The 14,304-nt window shown below is 39.4% G+C and overlaps 2 protein-coding genes across 2 annotated transcripts in view; one reads left to right on the forward strand and one right to left on the reverse strand.

Annotated features, from left to right (window-relative positions):
* ifrd1 (interferon-related developmental regulator 1) overlaps positions 1 to 11,080 on the reverse strand; it is an 82,115-nt gene extending 71,035 nt beyond the window's left edge. The window contains exons 1-3 of the mRNA XM_067999568.1: positions 10,902 to 11,080; positions 9,125 to 9,236; positions 197 to 357 (exon numbers count right to left, since the gene is read on the reverse strand). The gene's annotated coding sequence lies outside the window, so the exon portion shown is untranslated. The remainder of the gene's footprint in view (positions 1 to 196; positions 358 to 9,124; positions 9,237 to 10,901) is intronic.
* Positions 1,550 to 9,048, forward strand: LOC137334696 (uncharacterized). The gene is made up of 3 exons (XM_067999570.1): positions 1,550 to 1,732; positions 2,577 to 2,672; positions 8,595 to 9,048. Exons 1-3 carry the CDS (start codon positions 1,562 to 1,564, stop codon positions 8,733 to 8,735), a joined length of 408 nt encoding a protein of 135 aa, XP_067855671.1. The 5' UTR covers positions 1,550 to 1,561; the 3' UTR covers positions 8,736 to 9,048.
* Positions 11,081 to 14,304: the final 3,224 nt, after the last annotated feature.

Below are 14,304 nucleotides of genomic sequence, written 5' to 3' on the forward strand. Positions count from 1 at the left end.
TGTTTACCTTCTCAAAACCTTTCATAATTTTGAAAACATCTTTTAGATCCCCCTTAATCATCTCTGTTCCAATGGGAAAAAAACAATTCTTGGATCCTTTCTTCATAACTATAAACTTTCATTCCTGATATCATTCTATTGAATCTTTGTTGTACAGAAAACATCAATTATTTTTAGTTCCAAATAAGCCTCTCACCTCAAACTTTCATCTTCAAAACTTTCATTTTTGAAGTTGATGGTTGGATTTGACTTGCCCTGCTCTCCCTCCTTAGTACAGTCTTGTTTAGCATCCAGTAGCCAGACTAAGCAGTTTTAGATCAGTCAGGTCAGCTGTATCATTCATTCATACTCTGAGGACTTAAGAACAGTATTAGATAACTTATTGTATTAGATAACTTATTTCATTTTCTATAGATTCACAATTAGGAAAGTTGAATGACAATCTGAATTTGATAGTTTTGTGGCGTGGATTATTGTACATTGGAGAGTGCCACAACATGCTTCCGTTTCATAAGAACATTAGTGGAAGGAGACCCTGCTCTACTATTTTTTGGTGCATTTTGTCCTCCTTGAAGTGAGGGATGTTAGTAATGGGAAATGGAGCACATTCTTATTATAAGCATCTGGTGTCAGCATGAAACATGAATGTCAGATGTAGCACAGTTACATGCTCTCCCTCTCTTCTGTCACAATAATGTACTTCACCCCAACCTCAGAAGAGTGTGAATTTTTTTATTTCCTACATTTGCCATTATGTGGTCTTCTTGAGTGAGATGGCCATATGGGGTTGAATGCCAAAGTAGGGGTTGTTTTTGTGCTCTTGCCCACCAGAAAACAAGTTAAGACTTTCCACGGTCATTTCACATAGGATTCTTACATCCAATTGACAAAGGAACTTTTCATCTCACGGGATACAAACCCAGTGCCAAAGTGCTAACCCTGTGTACTCAGTCCTCAACCTTGTTCACCTTAGGGAAGAGGAGTTAAGTGGATTGAAAACTGTCATAACAAGAGGAAACAGAGCGCTAATGTAAATAGGAATTAATTCAGCTGAGGGGTTAAGAACGTAAGAAAGCACAGAATGAGAAAAGGACTTTTGGTCCATCAAATCTATTCCTTATACAGACCATTTACAACCTACCATATCATGAACTTTATTTAATTTCTTCCTGAACCACAAAGGTAATCAAGTGAAATTCCAACGCATCTATCCATCCTTACATTTGACAGCTCCACTAATAAACCATCACTGGTTACTTTAAGCAGATGACATTTGGTTGGTTCTAAAATGAGCTGAATGGGTTTACGTCATTACCAAGGTTCTCACGCACTTACTGTACAGAACTAATTCAAGTTTGATCCTTTAAGTCCTTTATCTCTTAATTTCTTTTGTTTAACCTACACAAATGTGCTTGATTTTGTCACATCAGAATTGGTTACATGGTCATACACAACTACAGAACATGACATTCTACCATTAACCATTTCTACAAACCTAGGTTTTAGAAAACTCTAATGTCCGTGTCTTTTTTCTTTGACCTCTAGTTCACGTTCTCATCTGATGCTAACACTGTGTGTAAATGGAGTGGATAGTGTCTCTGGGACTACATACCATGGCACACTCACACTATGCGATCTGGCAGGGTCAGAGCGCATCTCCAAAACAGAAGCTACTGGGCAGAGACTTGTAGAAGCAGCAGCCATCAATAAGTCCCTGACTGCACTTGGACAAGTAAATACTTTTTGTATTTATTAGAATGCTGTATGCTATAACAAGTTAATCCATCAACAGCTTTTTAAAATGTTGCTCACCTGATTTGATGGCTTGAATTTGCTGTTCTCATCAAATATTCATAAAAAGAAACTTAAATAGTTGAAATTCTGGAACGTAAATTGGAAATTCTCTGCCACCAAGTTAAGCAGTGACAAGGTACAATATTTTGCAGAAGAGGAGAAATATTACTGATAAGTACACAACATGTGTTGCCATCCTTTTAGATTACATTTTGTTCCTCTTTGGTGGAGATGGTATGTTCACCTCCTTTCCTGTGGTCTAAGATAAGACATGACAAACCAGAAAAACACCATTTTCTGTTGCTATGTTGGTGGTTTAATACGGCTGCTTGATTAAATTTGCTTTAGGTTATTGTTCCTGTTGGCATTAAAATGGGGTAAATAGTATTGCAAGTAAATTAAAAAAATATTAATTATTCTATTTTCCCAACTGATGTTCTAATTCAAATGAGACACATTTCCATTTGATGTTGTTGAGGTATTAAAAACAAAATAAATCACAATGACACATGCATTCTTCTATAGGTAAAACTGGATACAAGCTGTAACTGTGGCCACTTGGACACTGAAGTCATTTACATCTGTTTTATATATCTATATATGCAGCTTTTCTTTACCTGTATCTTTATGAAAAATAACATATTTGCTCAAGGGCACATCATAGCTATTTGGCCATATTCTCTATTTTGCTCTAAAAAGAGAAACGTAGTGTCAAAATGTTTTGCAATTAATTTGATCCTGTTTAAATGTTTTAGTTTCTATTGTTCCTCCCAACTTTGTAGGTTTTTACAGCCTTGAAGAATAATGCACTTCATGTGCCATATAGAAACTCCAAGCTTACACATCTACTTCAGCCAGCTGTTAATAGAGATGCCAAGGTAATGCTTTATTTGGAAGGAATTATTAGCTTTATTTTTAAAAAATGTATAATTAACATACCTTTGTTCCTTTTAATTATATTTTAAAAAATAAACACTTTGGAATAATTAAGGATTAGATGATTTAATTCAGCTGCTCTCATGTCCCTCCATTTTGATCCTAGGCCAGCTTCAGTGATAAATAATGAATTTAGCACACTTGTGACTGACTGTATTAAGCTTCGGAAAGATTGAGGTGGCAGGTAGGGCAGCAAATGAAGCTGCAATCTGGTTAGTCTGACCACAAGTTAAATGGTGCCCTTCATTAGTTAGTTGGTAGATAATTGGTGATGAAATCTCAACAATAGCAATTTCAACACCAATTAACAGTTTCTTGAAGGACAAATAGGGAGTTCGCACCCTCATTATATGTAATCATTTTTAACTCAGATTCTATGTATCTGAGTCTGGGAAATTGTAGGTCGTTGGTACAAAATAAACCTGCTGTAAAATGGCTCTAATTACTAGGCATGAGCAAAAAGATTAACTTTGTAAAGCTGAGGCAGTATTGAGCAGGAACATAAGAATAGGATATATGGCCAGTACTCTGTCATGTAACTCTGTCATGTTCAGTCTATATGATACATACTGGCACAAGACTGTTTGAATCCTTTCAATCTGAGTTCCATTATGCCAGTGGCATCAAGACTACACTGAACAAAGTCACCAATATACTCTGCGATTGTGTACAGTGTGCTGTAGCTCTTTGAGCACTCTGTGGCATTTGACATAGTCAATCACATCATCCTCTTTTCTTTTGTGTTCCAATACAGGCAACAACAGTTTTTCCTCCCACATCTGGTGCACCTACGTGTCCAACCTTTGCCCCCCTCACTGACATCTTGCCCCTCAGTGATCTCAGTCATATGCAGAGGGTCAGTTTCCATTTATATGTTGACGATATCCAGTTCTACCTCTCCGGTACTTCCCTCGATTTCAGTTTTACAAAGACAGTTTTAACATGTTTTACCAGACTGCCTGTCTAATATCAAGTAGATGAGCCAGAATTTTCTCCAGTCGAACATCGGAAAGAGTAGTGATCTTATTCAGCTCCTACCAAAAACTGATCCTGACCTGAGCTTCAAATCCCAAATACTATCCTTCATCATTACTTTATTCCATGCCTGCACCCCTACCATGTTGCCACTGCTGCTGTGACTCAACTTCTCCAATGCTTTCCTTGCCGGCCTTCCAAGGTGCACCCTCCACAAACTCCAACTATGCTAAAACTCCACTGCTGACATCCTGCCCACACAAAGTCTCGATTGTCCATCGCCCCTGGACTCACTGACCTTCACTGGCTCTACCTCCCAATGCATCAAATTCAAAATCCTCATCCTGATCTACAAATTTCTCCAAGGCCTCATCCCACCTAACTCTGTAGCCTCTTTCAGTTTATCTTCCATCCTGTGCCCTCAAGCCTCCTGTGTATACCGTCCTCCTTCCATTCCTTCAGCAATCTCTGTCATGCTCCCCAAAATTCCTTCCCTAAACCTTCCTCCTTTCTACCGTTCTCCTCAATTTTAAAAACCTTCTTAAAACCTATCTATTTAACACGCTTTTGGTCAGCGCTCCCACTACTGCTTAGTATGCATTTTCTCCTATGTGAAGATCCTTATGATGTTTGCCATGTTAAAGGCAAGTTACAGACACCCAAAGCTCACATTTCCAGGACTCATCCAACATCATCTGTCATCTCTTGGACTTAACTGTTTCTAAAAGATCACATTTCATTTAGATTCTGTTGTAGCATCAAATCGTCTTGAGACACAAATGTTGTAGCCAAATGTCAATTTGTAACAAATAGCTTCTAGAAACCTGGAATCAAACAAAACATTTCTTGAGCAATGTTACGTACTTATCCATTTTCATAGTATCATAGCAGGTACAGCACAGGAAGAGGCCATTCGGCCTATCATGCCTGTGCCGGCTCTTTGAAAGAACTATCCAATTAGTCCCATTCCCCTCTTTCACCGTAGTCCTGTAAATTTTTTCCCTTCAAGTATTTATCCAATCTCCTTTTGAAAGTTACAATTGAATCTGCTTCCACCACCCTTTCAGGCAGTGCATTCCAGATCATTACAACTCGCTGCATAAAACAATGTTTCCTCATGTCGCTTCTGGCTCTTTTACCAATCACCTTAAATCTGTGTCCTCTGGTTACCGACCTGCCACTGGAAACAGTTTCTCTTTATTTACTCTATCAAAACTGTTCATGATTTTGAACACCTCTATCAAATCTTCCCTTAACCTTCTCTGTTCTAAGGAGAACAACCCCAGCTTCTTCAGTCTCTCCACAGTCCCTCATCCCTGGCACCATTCTAGTAAATCTCTTCTGCACCCTCTCTAAGGTCTTGACATCCTTCCTAAAGTGTGGTGCCCAGAATTAAACAGAGTTCTTCAGCTGAGGCCTAACCAGTGTTTTATAAAGTTTTGATGTGGAGATGCCGGTGATGGACTGGGGTTGACAATTGTAAACAATTTTACAACACCAAGTTATAGTCCAGCAATTTTATTTTAAATTCACAAACTTTCGGAGATTTTCTCCTTCCTCAGGCAAATCTTGAAACATTTGCCTGAGGAAGGAGAAAATCTCCGAAAGTTTGTGAATTTAAAATAAAATTGCTGGACTATAACTTGGTGTTGTAAAATTGTTTACAATTATAAAGTTTTAGCATAACTCGCTTGGTTTTGTACTCTTTGCCTCTATTAATAAAGTCAAGGATACCATATGCTTTTTTAACAGCCTTTTCAACTTGTCCTGCCACCTTCAAAGATTTCTGTATATGCACCTCCAGGTCTCTGCATACTTCCCTCGAGTATGAAAAACAACCGTTCACTACTCCTCTCTACTTTCTGTTCCCTAGCCAATTTTGTATCCACGCCTCCACTTTCCCTTTAATCCCATGGGCTTTAATTTTGTCAACAAGTCTACTGTGTGGTACTTTATCAAACGCCTTTTGAAAGTCCATATACACATCAATCGCACTACCCTCATCAACCCTCTCCATTGCGTCATCAAAGAACTCAATCAAGTAAGTCAAACACGATTTTCCTTTAACAAATCCATGCTGACTTTCATTTATTAGCCCATACTTTTCCAAGTGTCAGTTTATTTTGTCCCAGATTATTGTCTCAAAGTTTCTCCACCACCAACGTTGGGCTGACTGGCCTGTAATTGCCAGGTTTATCCCTCTCCCATTTTTTGAACAGGGTTGTAACATTTGCAATCCTCCAGTCCTCCGGCACCATCCCCATATCTAAGGAGGATTGGAAGATTGTGGCCAGAGCCTCTGCACTTTCCACCCTTACTTCCCTCAGTAACCTAGGATGCATCCCATCTGGACCAGGTGACTTTTCTACTTTGAGTACTGCCAATCTTTTAAGTATCTCCTCTTGATCTATTTTTATCTTATCCAATATCGTTGCTACTTCCTCCTTTACTGCTACAATGGCAGCATCCTCTTCTGTATTGAAGACGGATGTGAAGTATTCATTTAGTACCTCAGCCATGCCCTTTGCCTCCACAAGAAGATCTCTTTTTTTGTTCTTAATCGGTCCCACCCTTCCATTGATTACTCTTTTACTATTTATATGTTTATAAAAGACTTTTGGGTTCCCTTTTATGTTAGCCATTAATCTATTCTCATATTCTGTCTTTGCCCCTCTTATTCCCTTTTTTAGATCTCCTCAGTACTTTCTGTATTCAGCCTGGTTCTCTACTGTATTATGAACCTTACATTTGTCATAAGCCTCCTTTTTCTGTTTCATTTTAATCTCTGTATCTTTAGTCATCCAGGGAGCTCTAGATTTTGATGTCCTTCCTTTCCCCCTCGTAGGGATGTGTCTACACTGTACCCAAACCAGCTCCTCCTTGAAGGCCTCCCATTGTTCAATTACTGTTTTGCGTACCAATTCTTGATTCTAATCCACCTGGGCAAGATCCCCTTTTAACACACTGAAATTTGTCCTCCTCCAGTTAAGCATTTGATTGTTCCTTGTCCTTTTCTGTAACTATTTGAAACCTAATGATATTATGATCACTGTTCCTCAAATGCTCCCCCACTGAAACATCCTCCACCTGCCCCATTTCATTCCCCAGAACTAGGTCCAGCACTGTTTCCTTCCTGGTTGGTATGGAAATACACTGTACCAGAAAGTTTTCAAACACATTTCAGGAATTCCACCCCGTCTTTGCCCTTTACACTGTTACTGTTCCAGTCTACATTAGGATAATTGAACTCCTCCATTATCACTACTCTATAGTTCTTGAATCTTTCTGTAATTTGCCTGCAAATTTGTACCACTATCTCCTTCCCACTATTTGGTGGCCTTTGGTTATACACTCAGTGGTGTAATAGCTCCTCTATTGTTCCTTAATTCTAACCAAATAGATTTTGAATTTGACCCCTCAACGACATCATCCCTTTCCAGTTTCTTTGATCAATACTGCCACCCCACCTCCTTTCTTTCCTTCCCTGTCTTTCCTGAATACCTTATAGCCAGGAATATTAAGAACCCAATCCTCCCCTTTTTTGAGCCAGGTCTCTGTTAGTCCCATGAGGCAACTTGATATCTAGTCACCAGTCTTTTTTACCACGCGATGTGCATTTACACATATGCATTCCAATCTCATCTTAGATTGGCTAGCATTAGCCCCCTGTCTGATCTGTCCTATTTCTGAACTATTCTTTACTCTATCGCGACTTGTCCCTCCCAGTCCACTGTACACCTTGCTTCTCCTCTCTAATATTTCCTCCTGGTGCCCACCCCCCTGCCAAATTAGTTTAGACCCTCCCCCACATCACTAGTTAACCTCCCCACGAGGGCATTGGTCCTTGCTCTGTTGAGGTGCAACCTGTCCATCTTGAACAGATCCCCCCTACCCCAGAACTGGTCCCAATATCCCAAGAATCTGAAGCCCTCCCTCCTGCACCATTGCTCCAGCCATGCATTAACCTATCTTATCCTGCTATTCCTATACCCACTAGCACATAGCAATGGGAATAATCCAGAGATTTCTACCTTTGAGGTCCTGCTTTTTAACTTCCTCCTTAGCTCCTGAAACTCTGACTGCAGGATCTTGACCCTTTTCCTTCTTATGTCATTGGTTCCCACATGGACAATGACTTCTGGCTGTTCCCCTTCCCCCCACAAAATGTTCTGCACCCTCTCAATGATGTCCTTTACCCTGGCACCAGGGAGGCAACACATGCGGGACTCACGTTGACGGTTGCAGAAACGCCTGTCTATCTCCGATTGTCAAATCCCCTATTTCTTTTGCCCCTCTGTGCAGACGAGTCTCCCACGGTGCCGTGGATTTGCTCTTGACTGCACTCCCCCGAAATGTCAATACCCTCACTGGTATTCAACACTGAATATTAGTTTGCGAGTGCCACACTCCCAGGGGATTCCTGCACTGTTTGCCACTTCCTTCTAATCTGCCTGGCTGGTGGTCACCCAATCCCTCTCTGCCTGACCTCTCTGTAGCTGTGGGGTGACCATCTCCTGAAACATGCTCTCCACGAAACTCTCAGTTCCCGTATGCACTGTAGTGACGCCGGCCGCCCCTGAAGCTCAGAGACTCTGAGCTCGAGCAGTTGGTGGCACTTCCTGCACATGTGGTTTTCCAGGAGACACGATGTTCCCACATGGCACAGGATGTGCATGCGACAGGCCCCAGTCATCCTGCTATGTCAGCTAACAGTTATTTAAACTGTTTAGCTTTGAGGCACTTTACTGTTTATCTGATGCTAACCAACCACTATAAAACACTAAACAATGAACTAAATACTTACTCTCGCCACTCCTCCTTACCTTTCTTTGACTATCCTTTGGTTTAAGGTCCAGTAGTGACTGAGGTTTTTTATTTTTCTATTTCAGGCTTGTATTTTTGTGAACATTAGTCCAAGTATCAAGAATTTGGGAGAAACATTGAGTACGCTTCAGTTTGGCTCCTCAGTTCGGCAAGTGAGTCTCGGAAAAGCTGCACAACACTTAACAACTGCCAAATCCAGCACCTGAAATGAATTACTGAGCTTTGCATGGAACCCGAGATGGATTATATGCTTCAAAATGATTCATAAAATTTCTTTACATTTTTTACAATGTACATGAGCAAAACTATAAATCACGTTTGTGACAAATTTAAAAATTGAATTACTGTGTACATGAGGGAGAAACTTTACGAGTCCGTGCTGCCAGTAGGGAGCCTGTCCTGTTGGTGGTGCAAATTGGAAAATCGTGGGCTGTGTGCTCAAATTTTGGTTTTGTGCTGCCTGGAGGGTAAAGTCCCTCCTATGGTGATTTGTATGGGATATGAGCAATATTTTCTTGAATAAAGTTCTTGTTATTCATATACAGCTTTTTTGTAAAGCAATAAAACAAGTTATATGACAAAACATTTCACTTACTTTTAAATTTGTTACTTCAGCTGCCAAAGATTAGCGAAGTGAAGTCAGCCCTGCAGATTCAGCAGAACACTGGAGTTCTGACCAAGAGGAGTGTGCATTTGCAAAACCAGTCCTGTCATTAGAATTAGACTATTTTCAATAAACAAGTCGCATATACCCCCTCATTAAATGTGCCACATAAGCAAAACAAGTGGAGCTCACATTTGAATATTCAAGTTACATAAACATTGGAAAATATAGAATGGTTACAGCACAGGAGGCCGCCATTAGGCCCATCGAGTCCGTGCCAGCTCTTTGTAAGAGCATCTAGTTAATCCCATTCCCCCGCTCTTTCCCCATAGCACTGCAAATTTTTTCCCCTTCAAGTATTTATCCAATTCCTTTTTGAAAGCCATGATTGAATCTGCTTCCATCACCTTTTCAGGCAGCGCATTCCAGATCATAACTACTCGCTGCGTAAAAAAGTTTTTCCTCATGTCGCCTTTGGTTCATTTGTCAATCACCTTAAATCTGTGTCCTCTTGTTCTCGACCCTTCCGCAAGTGGGAACAGTTTCTCTTTATTTACTTTATCTAACCCCTTCATGATTTTGAACACTTCTATCAAATCTCCTACCTAACCTTCTCCGCTCTGAGCAGAATTCTAGTAAATCTTTCATACACCCTCTCTAAGGCCTTCACATCCTTCCCAAAATGCGGTGCCAGAATTGGACACTACAGTTGTGGCTGAGCCAGTGTTTTATGAAGGTTCAATATAACTTCCTTGCTTTTGTACTCTATGCCTCTATTAATAAAGCCACGAATCCCGTATGCTTTTTTAACTGCTTTCTCAACCTGTCCTGCCACCTTCAAAGATTTGTGCACATATACCCCCAGGTCTCTCTGTTCCTGCAACCCCTTTCGAATTGTACCATTTAGTTCATGTTGCCTCTCCTCTTCCTGTCAAAATGTATCACTTCGCACTTCTCCGCATTAAATTTCATCTGCCATGTGTCCACCCATTCCACCAGCCTGTCTATGTCCTCTTGAAGTCTATTACTATCCTCCCCACTGTTTACGACACTTGCAAGTTTTGTATCATCTGCAAATTTTGAAATTGTGCCCTGTACACCCAAGTCATTAATATATATTATTACTTTGCTTCTTTGAGCAATTAGAAAATGCTGTATTTAATGCAATGTATTTCTGTATTTAGACTGTTATGTGTAAATCCAGTTTACTTTGAGAATACTTTACCACAACTTACAAGGAAGAACTGTGTTCACTATAATGCCCAGGCACATTTTAATGCTTTGACTGCCACCTGATCCAGGGAAATTTCAGTGTCTCATTCAGTCTAAACATTTTTTTCATCTCCAACAATGTGAACACTGAAACAAACCATTTTATTCCAGTAAAAAGTGATGCGTGTCAAGAACAGCTTTTACTATATTAATTCTATTTTGGAGGCTGGAACCACATTGAAAAAATGGCCCTTTGAGTCAATTTTCATACAAACATATGAAAATGATAGACAAGAAAAGACCAGCTGGTCCATCGAGTCAGTCTCATATGTCATGGTGCAACTGGGTATCTCCCATCGTCTCTCCTCTCCGCACCCCCCCCACCCAAACCAGCCACAATCGCCTGAGAGAGGCAAAGAAAAAAAAGAGAAAAAATGTTAGGCTAATTCAAGGGGAAAAAATTTGGGAAATTCCTCTCTGATCCCCGACTACAATCAAATCAAGTAATAGGAGACCACAGTATCCAGGAGACACAGTGGCCATTATCTCCACTTACCTTTTGTACACTGTGATATCAGCTACAGCTAAGAACTCGTGAAGCTCCCTTTTGAACATCTGCAGTGAATCTGCACTCACCGGCAACTTGTTCCAAACATCAATGACCCTCTGCAAAAACAGATACCGATATTGAAACAAGTTCTATGCTTATGTAATTTATATCCCTATTCCTTGGTGCTCGCTAACCTATCTAACTCAACAGTCTATCCACATGGAAGGCAGTCCGGTCCTTTCATTATTAGACCTCAATCAAATGCTTTTCCAGAGTAGGTCTCTAAATCTAAGTGATAATCAAGGGCCTTTAAGTTAGATATCAATCTAGTGGCACTCTGAACCTTTTCCAAGGCCTCCATGGCGATATTATTTTGTATTGTCAACTTACTGAATGAGTTACTTCTGCTATGGGACTAGCAATCAGATTGTTCCCTGTATGAGATAGATTGTCCTCGAGCCTTAGGTACAAACATTAATCTGTGGTACTTTCCAAAGGGCCTCCATTTGAAAAATTCCTGGTTTTCAATTTAAAAATGGACAGAAAATACATAAGAAGGTAGCACTGAGAAGATTCGCTCCATTTGGCTCACTCAAATCATCTGGTTCTGTTGTACTTTCTTCTTGCCCTAAAACCATACCCCCACGACTTGTTGCAGAATTAGTAATTTTGTAATTTCCTATTCAACACTTCAACTAAATTAGTATTTACTGCACTAGGTGGCAGTCTATTGCATAAATTGATGACTGAGCGTGTAGATGTTATTCCTTAAGTTTAGTTCCAAATATCTTTATCTCAATCATGCTACAAGAGTTTTGCACAGAATACATGACTCATTCTTTTTAATTTAAAACTTAAGTCACAGCCTCTTTATTTTTCTAAATGAGAATAGCTCCATATAGTTCTAATTCTGTATTCTTATAGTTTTGTTTTGATGTTTTGAGATAATAAAGCACTATTTTTTGCAGTGCACTTTTTACTCTCTATGTACATTAAATAATTCCTACATTTTGGAGTAATATTCAAGTTATGCTGCATAAGCAACAAAAAAAATTGAGTAATTGATGAGTTGATTAACTGTTGCTTAAGAACATAGGAATAGGAGTAGGCCATTCAGCCCCTGGAGCCTGTTCTGCCATTTATTGAGGTCCTGGCTGATCTGTATCCTAACTCCATCCACCCGCCTTGGCTCCATATCCCATAATATCCTTGGCTAGCAAAAATCTATCTCAGATTTAAAATTATTAATGCAGCTAGCATCTACTGCTGTTTGTGGGAGAGAGTTCCACACTTCTACCACTCTTTGCATGAAGAAGTGTTTCTTAACTTCTCTCCTGAATGGCCTGGCTCTGGTTTTAAGGTAATGTCCCCTTGTCCTCGACTCCCCCACTAATGGAAAAAGTTTCGATTTTCCTTTCAAAATTCCAAAAACATCAATCAAATCATCCCGTAACCTTCGATATTCCAGGTAATACACCCTGGTTTATGTAATCTCTCCTCATAATTTAACCCTTGGAGCTCTGGTAACATTCTGGTGAATTTGCACTGCATTCCTTCCAAGGCCAATATATCCTTTCTAAGGTACAGTGCCCAGAACTGTACACAGTACTCTAGATGTTGTCTAACCAGGGCTCTGTATAGCTGTAGCAAAACTTCCCTTTATATTCAAGCCCTCTGATTATTTTTGTACCTGACTTACTACATTTTAGTGATCTGTGTATACAGACCCCAAATCTCTTTGGACCGCCACTGTTCCTAGTTTTTCACTATTTAAAAAATACTCGGATCTATCGTTTTTTGGTTCAAAATGGATGACTTCATATTTACCTGCGTTGAAATCCATCTGCCACAGTTTTGCCCTCCCAATCTATCAATGCCTCTTTGTAATTTTATGCTCCCGTCCACACTACTTACTATACCACCAATCTTTGTGTTATTGGCAAACTTGGATATATGGCTCTCTATTGTGTTAGCCAAGTCATTAATAAATATAGTGAATAGTTGAGACCCCAGCACAGATCTTTGTGGGACACTACTAGTCACTTCCTTCCAATTCGGGGACAGACCCACTATCCCTACTCTCTGTCTTCTACCATCTAACCAATCTCCTAACCAGGTCAATAATTTGCTTTCAATTCCATGAAATTTAATTTCAGCTAACAGTCTGTAATGTGGAATCTTATTGAATGCCTTCTGGAAGTCCACATAAACTACATCCAGACATTCACCTGTCAACTACTTTAGTTACTTCCTCTAAAAATTCAATTAGGTTCGTTAGACATAACCTACTGTCACAAATCCATGTTGGCTCTCTAATCAGTTTAAATTTCTGTAAGTGCTCAGTGACACTCTCCTTAATTATAGATTTCAATAACTTCCCCCACAACAGATGTTAGACTAACAAGTCTATAATTTCCTGGTTTCTCTTACCTTTCTTAAATAATGGAGTTACATTTGCAATTTTTCAATCTAAAGGGACAATTCCTGAATCAAGAGAGCTTTGAAAGATTATGGCTAAAGCATCTGCAATTTCTTCACCTACTTCCTTTAAAACCCTGGGGTGGAAACCATCAGGTCCTGGGGATTTGCCAGTCTTTAATGCCATTATTTTTTCTAATACTGTTTTCTTGCTTACATTAACTTTAGTGAGTTCCAGTCCTTGATTCATTGTTAATTTCCCTGGAATATCAGGTACATTATCCTCTTCTTCTACTGTGAAGACTGACACAAAATAATTATTCAACAAACCTGCCATTTCCTTATTTTCATTTGCAATATTACCCGCATCTGTTTTTAAAGGGCCCATATTACCCTTGACTACTCTTCTTATATAACTGTAACAACTTTTTGTGTTAATCTTGATATCCTTCGCAAGTTTCTTTTCGTATTCTCTTTTTGCAACTTTGACTATCTTTTTGTCTTCGATCTACACTTCGGTTCGCTCTTTCCTTTAGTTTTATGTTGTATCTAACCTCTTTTGTCGACCAACTTAACCTGGTCAAATAGATTTTCTTTTAATTAAGATTCCACTAAAACAAACAGGTGCAAGCAATTCTGTTAAGTTAGCTCAAGTTTTAAGTTATTCATCTATTTTACACCAATAATTAAGCCGACCTTAAAAATGTTATTCCCTCTCTTCACACATGAAATATAGAATGGTTTAAGGGAGATTTGTAAAATCCATGATCATCCATCATTACTGAGAATACTGTGGTAAGCAGTAAAGTGACAATACATAAGTTACTCAATTTTGATAGTATCTGTTTAATTTCAAGAATATGTTTCATCAAGCAACATAAAAAAGCATCACTTGATTTTTCCTGATGGGGAAAAAAAAAAGAGGCTTTTTGAATGGAATTCGAAGATAATTTATGGAGTGCAGAACTGTCACTCTATGCCTCTTACAAAT

Source organism: Heptranchias perlo, chromosome 18, assembly GCF_035084215.1.
Source record: "Heptranchias perlo isolate sHepPer1 chromosome 18, sHepPer1.hap1, whole genome shotgun sequence".
NCBI classification, from domain to species: domain Eukaryota; kingdom Metazoa; phylum Chordata; class Chondrichthyes; order Hexanchiformes; family Hexanchidae; genus Heptranchias; species Heptranchias perlo.